Genomic DNA, 14,879 nt, shown 5'->3' with positions numbered 1-14,879 from the left:
ATCTTGGTGGGGGCTTTCCATTTATTATGCCCCTGTCATGGACCGATCATCACCTCCTGCGGCTGGTCTTCCATTTTGCCACCCCCCGCCGTGGGGGTACGGAGCCAACTAGATGGTACCGCCCCAGACGCCTAATGGATCCTGATAGATTCCAAGCGGCGCTGGGGTCCCCACCTGCCTCCATTGTTCACAGCTCGGCGGATGCCTTAGTGGAAGCCTGGGAAAGGGCAGCCACTGAGGCACTCGACCGGGTTGTACCCTTGCGGCCCCTGACCCGGCGCAGATCCCAGCGAGCTCCATGGTTCTCCGCGGAGCTCCGGGAGATGAAGCGTCGGAAACGGGGCCTAGAGAGCTGCTGGAGGTCCAGCCGATCTGAATCCGACCGATTGCGGTTAAGAACCTACATTAGGTCTTATCTCGCTGCGATGAGGGAGGCGAGGTGTAATTACTTCTCCACCCTCATCGCGTCCGCAGATAATCGCCCGGCCGCCTTGTTTAGGGTGACTCGCTCCCTTCTTAATCAGGAGGTGAGGGAGGATCCCTTGCAGGGTCGTGCCGAGGAGTTTAGTCAACATCTGTCGGATAAAATCGCTCGGATTCGGACCGGTTTGGACTCCAGCTGGGCAGAGTCTGGCGATCAGGACGTGGGCGGTCTTGTCAATGTTATCTGGGAGGAGTTTGATTCTGTGACCCCTGATGAAGTGGACAGGATTATGGGGAAGCTGAGTTCCACCACATGTTTATTGGACCCGTGCCCTTCTTGGCTGGTTTCTGCAGCTAGGGAGAGGACACGAGGCTGGCTCCAGGCGGTTATATCTGCTTCTTTGAGCGAGGGTTATTTCCCCACCATCTTGAAGGAGGCGGTGGTGAGACCTCTCCTCAAGAAGCCTGCCTTGGACCCAGCTGTATTGAACAACTTTCGTCCAGTCTCCAACCTTCGCTTTCTTGCGAAGGTTGTTGAGAGTGTGGTGGCGCATCAGCTCCCTCTGGTCCTGGATGAAGCGGATTATCTGGACCCTTACCAATCGGGTTTCAGGCCCGGGCACAGCACGGAGACGGCATTGGTCGCTCTGGTGAATGATCTCTGGAGGGCTCGGGATAGGGGATATTCCTCTGTCCTAGTCCTATTAGACCTCTCGGCGGCTTTCGATACCATCGACCATGGTATCCTGCTGCGGTGTCTCAGGGGATTGGGAGTGGGAGGCACGGTTTTTCAGTGGTTCTCCTCCTATCTCCTGGGACGCTCGCAGTCGGTGTTGGCAGGGGGGCAGAGGTCGACCCCTAGGACTCTCGCTTGTGGAGTTCCTCAGGGGTCGGTCCTCTCGCCTCTCCTGTTCAACATCTATATGAAACCGCTGGGTGAGATCATTCGTGGTTTTGGAGTTGGGTATCATCAATATGCTGATGATACCCAACTTTTTATTTCGACCCCAAACCACCCCAGTGATGCCCTCGCTGTGATGTCCCGTTGCCTGGAGGCGGTTCGGGTCTGGATGGGGAGGAACAGACTTCAACTCAACCCTGACAAGACTGAGTGGCTGTACATTCCGGCTTCCCGGGACACCTGGGATGTTCCATCTCTTTCTATGGGGGGTGAGCTTTTGCCCCCTGTGGATAGGGCTCGCAACTTGGGAGTCCTCCTAGATTCACGACTCACTTTGGAGGATCATATAGTGGCCGTGACTAGGGGGGCTTTTGCCCAGGTCCGCCTGGTGCGCCAGTTGCGGCCCTATCTGGACCGGGAGGCCTTATGTACGGTCACTCATGCGCTCGTGACCTCTCGCCTAGACTACTGTAATGCTCTCTACATGGGACTTCCCTTGAAGACTACTCGGAGGCTCCAACTGGTACAGAATGCGGCCGCGAGAGTTGTCTTGGGAGTTTCCCGGTACTCCCATGTTACACCTTTGCTCCGTGAGCTGCATTGGTTACCAGTTGTCTTCCGGGTAAGGTTCAAGGTTTTGGTTATGATCTTTAAGTCCCTACATGGCATGGGTCCGCGATACCTCGAGGACCACCTGCTGCCGGCGTCGACTCCCCTCCGCCCTGTGCGCGCCCACAGAGAGGGCCTCCTCAGGGTGCCTCCTGTCAAGGAATGTCGACTGGTGGCCCCCAGGGGGAGGGCCTTCTCTGTGGGTGCTCCGGCGTTATGGAACCAACTGCCGGTTGAGCTCCGGATGGCATCAGACCTCCGATCCTTCCGTTGCGGGTTGAAGACCCATTTATTTGAACTAGCGGGTCTGGCCTGATGGGGGTACATGGGTTTTTATAGGCTTGTTTTATTATTCTTGTTTTAACTTGGGCCTTGATTTAATTGTCTTTTAATGTTTGTATTGTTATTTATATTTACGCCCTGTGAACCGCCCTGAGTCCCTCTGGGAGAAGGGCGGTATAAAAATCTCAATAAATTAAATTAAATTAAAACTATAAGTCTTTCTTCACTAACAACCACAATTGTTCCCAAAATTTCTGTTGCTAAAAGCAAGGCAGTTCCTTCAAGTGAGTTGTGGCCCGTTTTATGACCTTTTGGCCACAGTTAAGTGAATCATTTCAGTTATTGAGTGAATCATGCAGCTGTTAAACAAATCTGACTTCCCCCGTTGACTTCGCTTGTCCGAAGCTGGCTGGGAAGGTCACAAATGGTGATCAGATGACCCCAGGTCGGTGCAATTGTCATAAATACATGCCACTTGCCAATTGCCCGAATTTTGACTGCAACGGTGGTGTGAAAACTGGTCATAACTCCGTTTTCATGGCCATTGTAATTTGGAATGGTCATCAAACAAATGGTTATAACTTGAGGAGTTCAAGTAAGAATCTTTCTTGGCCTCCCTGTTTTAAATACTGAGGGGATCTTACTCTGTACCCCCAAACGTACCTTTCCATGGCTATCGATCCCAACTAAGGCCAGTGAAGTCCAAGACATCTGCATAGCTTTGAAGTAGACCAGAGGGCCGGAAGCTCTCTGGCGTTTGATGGTCTGCTCATCCACCGGGCGCTGAGAGGTTGAGCCGTAAAACACCGCCATGGTTTGCAAGGAGAGGCGGTTGATGATGTGGACGCTGCCATCATGGAAAGCAAGCGCCAGGCCTGGAACAGAGGTGGGAGGCAAAAAAAGGGGGATTTAAAAAATGTTTTACAAAGAGAAGCAGGCTGCATTTCTCCTGGGATATTCAAATGCAGGGGTAGGCAACCTTGGCTCTTTTATGACTAGTGAACTTCAACTCCCAGAATTCCTGAGCCAGCCAAGCTGGCTCAGGAATTCTGGGAGTTGAAGTCCACGGGTCATAAAAGAGCCAAGGTTGCCTACCCCTGTTCTAATGTTTTATCCCCGAGCAAGCCAATCCAACATCACTCTTGGGAGACACTTCTCCTCACCACTTAGTGGCAAATTACTAAATGGTACTTACTAAATAAAGTTCTAATTAGGACCAGAAAAAGTTGCAGCTATGATTCCTAGGGCTTGATAGCCCATTTTGTAGGCATTTGTAATTTTCTTATGAGAACCAGTTCAGTGTACAAGTAGTTCTCAACTTAGGACTGGTCGCTTAGCGGCCCTTTGAAGTTCTGATGGAGCTATCTGGGGTGGGTGGGTGGGGGCTGGGCTACTTATGACCTAGTTTTGAAGTACCATTGGTCACTCCCCTGCTGCCCAGAACAGGAAGTTGGAGGTCCAGCTTTGAAACTGGCATGAGGGAACCTTGGAACTTTCCAAGAATGGATCACACTAGCAATATCAAGAGCACTTAGACTTATATATTGCTCCATAGTGCTTTAAAGCATCTGTCTCCAATCTTTCTGGCTCAGCAGACCGGCAAAAGTGGGGGGAGGGGAAGAGGGGATGATTTGATGTGTGCACTCCCCCATCACTTTTGTGGCCAGGTTCAGAATAGGCCGCGGACCAGGGGTTTGGGACCTCTGCTTTAAAGCACTCTGAACAGCTTACAGAGTCTGCATATTGCCCCCCAAAATTTGGGTCCTCATTTTACCAACTTCAGAAGGATGGAAGGCTGAGTTAACCTTGAGCCCGTCCGGATCAAACTCCTGGCTGTGAGCAGAATTGCCCTGCAATACTGCATTGTAACGCCTGCGTCAAACACAGCACTAGTTGTTGTTTTTTCCCATATCTGATAAGACTATACATCCAAGAAAAACTTTCCTCACCTAAGCCTGGGTAGAACTTGGTGTCACTTGCTACCTTCAAATCGGTGCTAGTCAAAGAAATTGGCAGTTTGGGTAATGCCACAGCAGAAACTCGGTCCAGGTCATTAGTGGCTGAAAGGATCCGCCATTTCAAGATCATCGGCGGCTTGTCCCCAACTTAGAAATAAGAGGAAGAGGATAATTAAAGTACTGCAAAAAGCATTTGGTAATGGAACTTCCTTTCTGCTTAGCACAATCTGATTACTACAACTTTCTAGATGCGTTTGGGACCGCAATTTCCAGAATTCCGAGCAGCATGGATACTGAGAATTCTTTGGGTGTGCTGGCTGCTCAGAATTCAGAGAACTGTAATCCTGAAATTTCTGGAGAGGCCTGGTTTGGAAGAGACTGTGTTATGTCACCTTCTACTGCAAGATGAGTGGCATATAAATTTGGTAAACTCTCTACATGGGGCTGCCCTTGAGGACCACCCGGAGGCTTCAGCTGGTGCAGAATGCGGCCGCGCGAGTCGTGATGGGGTCTCCCGATACTCCCATGTAACACCTCTACTCCGCGAGCTGCATTGGCTTCTGGTTGCCCTCCGGGTGAGATTCAAGGTGCTGGTGATGACCTATAAAGCCCTAAATGGCGAGGGTCCGGGTTATTTGAGGGAACACCTGCTGCCAGCATCAAGCTCCCTTCATCCAGTGCGCTCCCACAGGGAGGGTCTTCTCAGGGTGCCGCCGGTTAAAGATTGCTGGCGGGTAACACCCAGGGGTAGGGCCTTCTCAGTGGGCGCGCCTGCCCTTTGGAACCAGCTGCCCGCGGAGCTTAGGACTGCCCCCGACCTCCGTTCATTCCGCCGGGACCTGAAGACCTGGCTCTTCGAGCTCGCTGGCCCAGGCTGAGAATTTTTTTAATTTTTAATTTTAACTAGGTTTTTATTTTTTCTCAGGGTTTCATTTAATCTTTTTTAACTTGTTTTAACTTTTGTATTGATTTTCTTTTAAATATCCTGTAAACCGCCCTGAGTCCTTCGGGAAAGGGCGGTATATAAATCTAAATAAATAAATAAATAAATAATTTTGCATTCAGAAAAGCAAACTGAACTGAGATACACATATAAAACTAGAGTTTTCTTGTATTCCTAAGACACCACAGCTGAAGGAATATTGCATGGTCTGAAAATCTATGTATTTTACACATAGGTCGCCTAGATTTTTTTTTTCAAAATTATACTAAGGCCTTCCTCAAACTGTTATCAAATGTATTGTTTCTAAACAAAAGAAGCAGAAATTCAGCTTTGAATTTGCCAAGTCAAGATGTACCAATTTAATGACTTCTCGCCTGAGGAAGAATCAAAAGAAGCTCATTTCCAAAGGGAAATAGCTGTGATGAGAATCTGTTGCCAGGTGATTTCCTGTGCAAACACAACAATTAAACATCATCTGTGGGTTTGATTGCTCTCGGTTAGAAAATTTGCTCCTGCTGTGCTGGGATGAGGGTGATAAATAGGAAAGTTGGAAAGAAATGAGTTATAATAAGGGAGATAAATAGAAGGAAAGCTGGAAAGAAAAGAGCATTTTTTTCAATGGCAACACAACCACATCCATGAAAAACAAGTTATTCATATGGGAGAAGCAGAATTCTCATTTTACTTTAGGCATGAAAGCCAGCTGGGAGACTTTGGGCCAATCCCCAAAAGACTGTGAGTTCTAATCCTGCCTTAGGTATAAAAAAACAGCTAGGGACTTTGGGCCAATTCTCAGGAGATTGTGAGTTCTAGTCCCACTTTAGGCATGAAAGCTGGCTGGGTGACTGGGCCAATTCCTAGGACATTGTGAGTTCTAATCCTGCTTTAGGCATGAAAGCCAGCTGGGAGACTTTGGGCCAATCCCCAAGAGACTGTGAGTTCTAATCCTGCCTTAGGTATAAAAAACAGCTAGGGACTTTGGGCCAATTCCCAGGAGACTGTGAGTTCTAGTCGCACTTTAGGCATGAAAGCTGGCTGGGTGACTGGGCCAATTCCTAGGACACTGTGAGTTCTAATCCTGCTTTAGGCATGAAAGATAGCTGGGTGACTTTGGGCCAATCCCCAGGAGACTGAGAGTTGTAGTTCCGCCTTAGACAGGAGAGCAGTGGGTGACTTTGGGCCAATCCCCAGAAGACTTTGTCCTGATCCCAAGATTCTGCCTATGCTTTTCCTGCCTCATTGCTTGGGCTAGAATTGCAGTTTACAGGTTTCAAACTCCCCGATCTGACCAAATGAGAAGAAGCCATTTTCTGCTGAGTTCTTTCTACATCTGCTACCTGACTCACCTGTGGGGGAAATCTGCTGGAAAATGTTGTTAACCGGCAGTCCTTCTTTCCGGAGTGACCAGCATTCCACAATGCTACTGTTCTGACTGGAGGCACACAGCAGCATCTGGAGGAGGGAAGGCCGGATACAACAATGTTAGCAACCTTAGAAACGTTAAGATGCATGGACTTCAGCTCCCAGAGTTCCCCAGACAGCTTGCTGAGGTTATGAAACATTGGGTTAGTATATAACTACAGAGGCATGTAATATAAACACCTGGGAAGACCACACTGGATAAAGGCAAGTGGATTCAGGCCTAATCTCCTTTCCCACGGTTGTGCTCTAGGAGTGGGAAACTGATCCAGATGCAGCTCACCTGCCACTTGCTTCAGAGTTCACTGGAAACTCCTCCCCCCATTTGCTCATTGTGCATCCAGAACAGGGGTACCAAACTGGATGAGTCACATGCAGACCATGCCCACCCCGGCTCCGCAAAGGCAAAAAAAGTCACGATATGTCATGATAAATTACGTGACAGGATCAAGTTTGACATCCATGATCTAGAACGTTTCTCAAACTTGGAACTTTAAGATGTGTGAATCTTAAACTCCCAGAATTCTCCAGCTGGCATGCTGACTGGTGAAGGAATTCTGAGAGTTGAAGCTCACATGTATTAAAAGTCCCCAAGTTTGAAAAACATTGTTCTGGAATGCCTAATGTCAGCTCCAGCAGCTGTTTAAAATTCGAAGAAATTAGAGAAAGGCAGAGATTACTGCGAGAAGAGAGCACCTCCATATATGGGTAGATGTGTGTGAGGGAGTGCATATGTTCATGTCTCCATGCATGCATGCACTTGAGTGAAGAATAAGCTCTGTACGTGCTGAACTATGGCTTTTGCTGACTTCCAAGATATAACCATTCTCCACAGATAAACCATGAAGGAATGAAGCTCTTGGGATGAAAGCAATTCTCTGCTCTTTTTCCATGATACAGGTAGCCCTCGACTTATAACTCTAATGGAGCCTGCTTATTATGGTCATAAGTTGTGATGGTCATAAAATGACTCACCCACATGACAGAACGGAGTGTACAACTTTTTTTGCAGCAGTCATTAAGCAAACGCTGTGGTCATTAAATGAACCCATTTCTTGCTATAACCCAGTTTTACGAAAGACAGAAGTAAATGCTAGTTTTCGGCAAAAACATGATAAAATATGGTCATATGCCCATGGGACACTACAAACAGCCATAAATGTAAGCTAGCTGCCGAGCGTACATGTGATCATATTTAATAATAATAATTTAATTTAATAATTTAATTTGTATACTGCCCTTCTCCCGAAGGACTCAGGGCGGTGAACAGGGCAATACACAATTAAAAATAGAATACAAAAATTAAAAAGCCATTAAACCATTATGCCCATAAAATTAATACATGTTAAAATTGAAACTGTTATAAAAACCCAACCCAACCCACCCCACCCCAATATGAACATGGGGTGGAGGGCACCCATCGGAACTTCAGAACCAGGTCATATGCACTCTTGTGGAAGTCCATTGTAACTCTGAGCAATCGCTAACCAAATGTCTATGGAGATTCTTAGCCATCCAGGTCATGGTTGTCCCAAAGGTGCTTTTTAAAGAGGTGACTGGAGTTTGCTCTTCTTTGAAGATGTTTTGCTTCTCATCCAAGAAGCTTTTCCAGTTCTGAAGAAGTGAAAAAGCTTCTTGGATGAGAAGCAAAACATCTTCACAGAAAAATAAAATAAAAGTCCAGTTGCATCTTTGGGTTGTAATTCAAGGTCTACCTGTAAATGCAACATTGCTATCATATCCTTCCATGTGGACTAACAATATCCACTCCTTCCGTGTTTCTACACAGAGTTCTCCAGATTCTTCACTATTGGATCTGTCTTTTGTTGGCTAACCTGGACATGGCCAAGTAGCTAGAACAGTGATGGTGAACCTTTTAGAGACCGAGTGCCTAAATTGCAACCCAAAACCCACTTATACAGTATATTGTCGGGTGCAGGGTGGGCGTAGCCCATTGGGTGGGTGTGGCCCATCGGATGGGCGTGGCTGTGGTGGTAACGGCAGACTGGGTTGGACTAAAAAGTTCAATCAATTCCAACTTTGAGAGATCTTTTTTTTTCCGTGAGAAGTTGAAATTGATTGAAACTTTTTTTTTTTGCACAGGGCGGCGGAGGCCTAAAGCAAAAAGGTTTTATAAAACCCAGCTGAAGGCCCAGGACTGGGGTGACAGCGGGCATGCCCACAGAGAGGGCTCTGCGTGCCACCTGTGGCACCCGTGCCATAGGTTCGCCACCACAGAGCTAGAAGGAAGAGGCGGCAAGGACTGGAGAAGGAAAACCCAAGGACCTCACCTGCTCAGACATGTCCCGAGCTAGAAATTTCAAGTGGGTGATTGCAGGATATTTGTCTTTCCGCGCTGGGTCTGTGGTGCAGCGCATGAACAAGGAGGGAAGGATTTCTGTGTCAATTTTACACTTCTCGTTCACCACACTGACACAGACTTTGTAGAACTGGACTGGAGAGGCGCTGCTGCCATCTGACGTGGCCACCACAATGTTACCTCCACCGGTGAAAGCAATATCAGCCAAGGCCACCCGGCAGCGCAGGCGGCAGAGGCTCTCCGTGGAGGTCAGCACTTGTCCATTGGGCTTCATCAGTGAGACGGTGACCAGCCCGCTGATGGTCACTGCGATCCAGCCCTCCATGGGTTTCCCACCAAAGAGGGTCAACGATGGGGAGAACTTAACCCGGGAGAATTTCTCACCAAAATTGGATGCTCCAGACTATGGACAGAAGGAAACAGGCGTTATTTAGGAGACAGCTGATTGTCAAGAATACTAAAAGTCATCCTTCACTTACAACCATTCATTTAGTGACCATTCAAAGTTGCAGTGGCATTTAAAGTGACCGATGACTATTTTTTCATACGACTGTTGCAGTATTGACTTTGCTTGCAAGAAGCTGGCAGAGAAGGTTGTAAGTGGCAATCGTGTGACTATAGCTCACTGTGATGTTGCCAACACAAGCCCCGCACCCAAGTTACGAGAACCAGAACTTTGTACGTTCACTGAACGAATGGATGTAAGCTGAAGACTACCTGTAGGAAAGCAACCCTTCATTAAACCTACTTACCTTCTCCACGTGCAAAGCAAGTTTCACCCCATTGTGCAACCAAGAAAGTGCCACTACTGGGTCTCCTTCCACTTCACTGCCCACCGCACTCTCCCAGCTGTTGGCCAGGTGGTCCATCATACTCCAACATTTGATGTGCCCATCAGCATCAGCAGACAGAAGTCTGGATCCTGCAGCCAAAAAAAAAAATGAAGGAAGTCAGAATACCAATCAAGGGAATGACAGGCCCATTCTCTGGCTGTAAAATGGAATTAACTGATCTCGCATGTTTTGAATGTTATATTGAAGTTTCTTTCAGGAACTGTCAACTCTTTGATTTAGGGCAGGGGTAGGCAACCTTGGCTCTTTTACGACTCATGGATTTCAACTCTCAGAATTCCTGAGTCAGCATAGCTGACTCAGGAATTCTGGGAGTTGAAGTCCATGAGACATAAAAGAGCCGAGGTTGCCTACCCCTGATTTAGGGAATATCATGAAAGAGACCACACAAGGATTAATGAAATGTTATTTTACCATCATAGGTTATAACAGCAGAAGCTTGAAAGGCTGGCAGTTTCCTTGCACCCTCTTATACTAAACAGTTGGGTTATTTTGTGTCTTTCTCATGTCCTCTTCTCCCTCCCAGGATTGAATTGTCATTTATTATCTCTTAATGAACCTTGTATTCCTTCATCAAGGTCAATTTCATGCTCCTTTATATGGACAAGCCATGTAATCATCTTGGCAACAACCCAGACATGGTTTGTCCATGCTTTCTTCTAGTGTATTTTGTGAATACTCTACAGTCATGGAATTTCCTGGTGGTTTCCAATTGAAATAGCTTCCGGAGTCAGCCAAGATCAGCTGAGTGTCTAATAATATAAACCACCCTTCCTCATCCTGACACTCTCTCCAAGAAATCTGGAAAGTACCAGCCTTTAATATCAATTTCATCAACTCATCTTGACACTTCAATTTTTTTTTTTTTTGGGGGGGGGGGGGGAAGCTAAGATCTTTCCAGGCAACTCAGGGCTGGAGACACTTTTTATCCGAAAGTGACACGAAACGAACCAGGTGCACCAAGCTGTCCTCCTTTACCTGACTGATCCCATTCCAAGCAGGTGATTATTTCAATGTGTCCAGAATTGATGGAGTGGACGTCCCACGGATGTTCCGTGTCAAGGATATGGATCATATGGGTGAGGTCTGAGGAAGGAAATGAAAGGAAAAAAGTGACATAAATGGATGAGAAAGCAGCAGAGGGGAGGAAATATTATTTCGAACTGCTAGGTTGGCAGAAGCTGGGACGAGTAACAAGCGCTCACTCTGTTACGCGGCACTCGGGATTCGACCCGCCAAACTGTCGACCTGCTCAGTGTCCTAACCCACTGAGCCACTGCGTCCCTTATCTATTTATACCCTGCCTTCATTTGTAAAAATAAAATCAAGTCCATGAATATACTGAATAATCCTTTCCTCCTTTTTGTGAGCAATTTTTATTTATTTGTATCCCACCTTTATTATTTTTTTTATAAATAACTCAAGGTGGCATACAATGCTTCCTCTTCCTCCTCCTATTTTCTTTACAGCAACAACCCTGTGAGGTGGGTTGGGCTGAGAGAGAGTGACTGGCACAAAGTCACCCAGCCGGCTTTCATGCCGAAGGTGGTACTAGAACTCCCAACCTCCTGGTGATTGATGCAAAGTCACCTAGTCAGTTTTCACCGTAAGGCATGTCAGTCTCCTGGCTTCTACCCTGGCGCCTTAAATATTAGACCAAACTGGTTAAAACCTTAAAACAATATTAAACTATTAAAACAATTGCAGCAACTATCTTCTTATTTCAGAATATATTAAGAGCAACGTCAATAGCAAAGAAGCCAACACAGTAGGAAATACCTTTTTCCTCCTCATTTTTTAGGTCCGTGGTGAAAGCAATCAAGTTGCGACAAGACCAGGCGCAGACCAATGGAACGGATGGGCAGTGGTTGCTCTTTGGACGCTTCTCCCACTCACAGACATATGCCAGATCCATTGTACCTTCCTCAGTTTAGCAGCAGGGAACTGCTACCTAGGAGAAAATTGCAACTGGAAGCTGCCATAACTATTACAAAGAAGGTACCAGCTGATAAACCAAAGGGAATCACAGCAGCCATCCCCTGCTCCCCCTTCTTAAAATATGTTGCTAGCAATATTCTGAACGTACAGAAATCAAGCATCAAGTTTGGACAAAAGGTAAGGGGACCAGTAAGCTGTTCCACATCTACAAGGCAGAAGGAACATCAACACATAGACAAGGCAGCAAACGTTTTCCCACTCTTACTGACATTTATTCCATCAGACGCCCATCATGATCCAAATCATGTGTTTTTGGTAGAGAGTCGGGATTTTTTTCCAAGTAGGGTCAACTGGAACGATAGTCTCTTTTTAGTTCAGTTTCTTATTAAATCAAAGACAAAGGACCTGATGTGAAATAAATTCACATTTCCCCCCTTTTAACTTTGCCTGCATTTATCTCCTCTTTTTTTCAAATTATCCAGGCAGTCTACAAAGGACTCTAAAAAGTCCTCTATTTTTGTCAAAAAAGAGAAAAGCATCATCCTGCTGTCACAATGCAAGCTCCATCTTTTCATATCTGCATGTGAAACAATGATGCATATCAAAAAGGGGCCAAATGCTCTTTTGTGATTTGCCTCCAACACCTGCCTTCCCCTCCAAGACAACTATGAATTGCTGGATCACCTCTGGCTGGCCATAATGATAGGTGAAAAAATTGGAAAGAACTGGTCATACCCTTTAAACCCCATAAACCCTAAGAGCTTTAGAAGGTATTTAAGGTTTCAAATATATTTGATGGACCAACTGAATTAACTGAACCAATGATGGAAAAAAATGCTACTGAGGCAGGCTTATAATATGTTATTTTTTAAATGGAGCTTTTGAAATATATAGCAATCTGGAAATGCTATGCAATCTTATGTTCATGCAACATAAGAATATGTAATATGTAATCTTTGTAGGTGGCTGTAGATATTGGGAAAATGAATCTTACTTCTTTTTGGAGTCCTTAGTGCCCTCTAAGTTTGGCTGTTTTCTAAAGTAATTTCATTATCCAATGTCTGCAAGAAAACCACCAAGCTTGGAGAGCACCAAGGACTCCTGAGCTACAAATAATTTCTTCTATTGTTACTTCTCCTCCTTGTTGCAATTTGACTGAATGCCATTAATGGTTTTAAATTGCATTTATCACAACTGGATATACAAATTAAGACATACATGTTCATACAAAACAAGAATCAGAAGCAGCTAATTAGGCAATCAAAACCAGCCCTAGCATCAAATTAAAGCACTCCCTGATCAGCCTTTGCCTGAACACATCCCACCATGACTCTGCTTTAGTTGTCAATATGTGGTTCATGTTAGAAAGTTCTTCCAGTATTTTGTGTCCCTAATAGAGGGAAGAATGAGAAGAGATCTTGATCTTAGTCACTGTAACTTTCCTCCAAGTACTTAAATAGCATTATCATTTCCTTTCCTTAGCTGTCTCTTTTCCCAGCTAGATATATCTGGTTTCCTCAATCGCTCCTCATGAAGGCCTTGTTTCCAATTCCCTAATTATACCTACACTTTTTACAATAACTTTTTACAATCGCTCTGGGTTTTTAAAAAGGGGATGATTAGAACCGAACTCAACACTCAAAAGGGGAGTCTGAGCTATGCACTATATCATAGAAATGGCATTTGCTATTATTTGGGACCTGTATTTCTATCAATGAAGCCCAAAATTGCATTTTCCCGTTTTTTTCAACTATGTTGCACTGCTGAAGCATATTCAGTTTAAGATCAGTGACAATTCCAAAAATCTTTTCAGAATGCATTGCTACTAAGCCAGTTACCTGATATCTCACAGCTGGAGAATTGTGGGAATTGAACTCCACACATTTCAAAGTCACCAGGTTTGAGAAATACCACTCTAGATTTTTGGAGCCTAGCCCTAGATATGATGGCCCTAAATGAGAGGCCTTCCCTCCTTCTGTGCACTCAGGTCATTCATGAAAATGTTGATGGCTACCAGTTCCAGGATCAAATCTATAACTCCCCATTCAATGCCATATTCCAATTTGATTTTAAAAATACAATGTCTATTCTGTGATTGTAAGACTAAACAGTGACTTGATGGTGTATAATCAACCAATCAATCTATCTATTACTCTTTGAATAGTTTTGAAGGTACCTTTGTGTTTTCCTTAATAGATTACACATTGATCTAGCTTGCCAATAAAAATGACACGGGACACACTATCAAATGCTTGCTAAACTCAAGTTATATTAAATCCATGGCATCCCACAAGCTACCAATAGCCCAAATTAGCAATCACTGCTTTGTATACTATGTAGTGGCCCTAAAATATTAATGCCTCATCAAACGATGCAAAGGGGAAAATTACTCTGGAAATACAAGTTATGCAGCAAAAATATCCCCCGAGAGTAGCTTTAAAATGTTTAGATTTTTAGTTTTCTTGCTTGCTTTTCCTCCCCCCCCCGTTCTCCCCAAATAAACTCTCCCATATCCCCCCTACTTACCGCAACCACCCATGCAGTCCAGCTCCCATGCGCATGCGCCCAAACTTGGGCTTTCTTATTAATGCTATCTAATAAAGTGCCTGTTATTCGTGTCAGTTAAATAAAATATTTTAAAAGCTCACGCCAGAGAAAAATATAATTTCCCCAAGCCTCTTTTGCTGCGAAAACTCAAATTTCTGTTTCTTTTTCGGGGATCTTAGTAAGAATGAGGGCCTCTGATCTTAATTCCTACCCAAACCTTCCGCGATTATACCCAAGGGACGCATATTTGCATACGTCCTTTCCCATCATGCACCCCGAAGAAAGACAAATCAGATAATTTATTGGTAAAAAAATATTTTAATGTATTGTAATACTAAGATTTAATAAACATAGAGGGATAAGAATATTCTACATGGATATAAAGATAATAAGACATATTTGCAGTTTACATTATCTCACCATAACATATTAATTATACAGATTTAAAGCTTTATATACCACACAGGACAGAGTTAAGTTTGTGCTCGCTTCGGCAGCACATATACTAAAATTGGAACGATACAGAGAAGATTAGCATGGCCCCTGCGCAAGGATGACACGCAAATTCGTGAAGCGTTCCATATTTTGCAACCTCAGCGGCCTTCTTTCACTACCATAAAATAGATTTTTACACCATAGGTTTTTACATATATCAATAGCTGCTCCAAACAGGACAGGTTGTGACAAA

At 45.0% G+C, this 14,879-nt stretch overlaps 1 protein-coding gene across 1 annotated transcript in view; it reads right to left on the bottom strand.

Annotated features, from left to right (window-relative positions):
* The window catches only part of MED16 (mediator complex subunit 16), a 28,249-nt gene extending 13,848 nt beyond the window's left edge, over positions 1-14,401 (bottom strand). The window contains exons 1-8 of the mRNA XM_081314757.1: positions 14,171-14,401; positions 11,486-11,657; positions 10,685-10,792; positions 9,608-9,777; positions 8,827-9,258; positions 6,463-6,568; positions 4,165-4,320; positions 2,879-3,090 (exon numbers count right to left, since the gene is read on the bottom strand). Coding sequence (XP_081170883.1) covers positions 2,879-3,090; positions 4,165-4,320; positions 6,463-6,568; positions 8,827-9,258; positions 9,608-9,777; positions 10,685-10,792; positions 11,486-11,621 — 1,320 coding nt within the window. The 5' untranslated portion in view covers positions 11,622-11,657; positions 14,171-14,401. The remainder of the gene's footprint in view (positions 1-2,878; positions 3,091-4,164; positions 4,321-6,462; positions 6,569-8,826; positions 9,259-9,607; positions 9,778-10,684; positions 10,793-11,485; positions 11,658-14,170) is intronic.
* Between the last annotated feature and the right edge of the window lie 478 nt (positions 14,402-14,879).

The sequence above is a fragment of the Vipera berus genome (genome assembly GCF_964194415.1).
Source record: "Vipera berus genome assembly, chromosome: 1".
Classification (NCBI taxonomy): Eukaryota; Metazoa; Chordata; class Lepidosauria; order Squamata; family Viperidae; genus Vipera; species Vipera berus.
The sequence above is the reverse complement of the archived record's forward strand: the minus strand, read 5'-3'. Positions and strand labels throughout refer to the sequence as shown.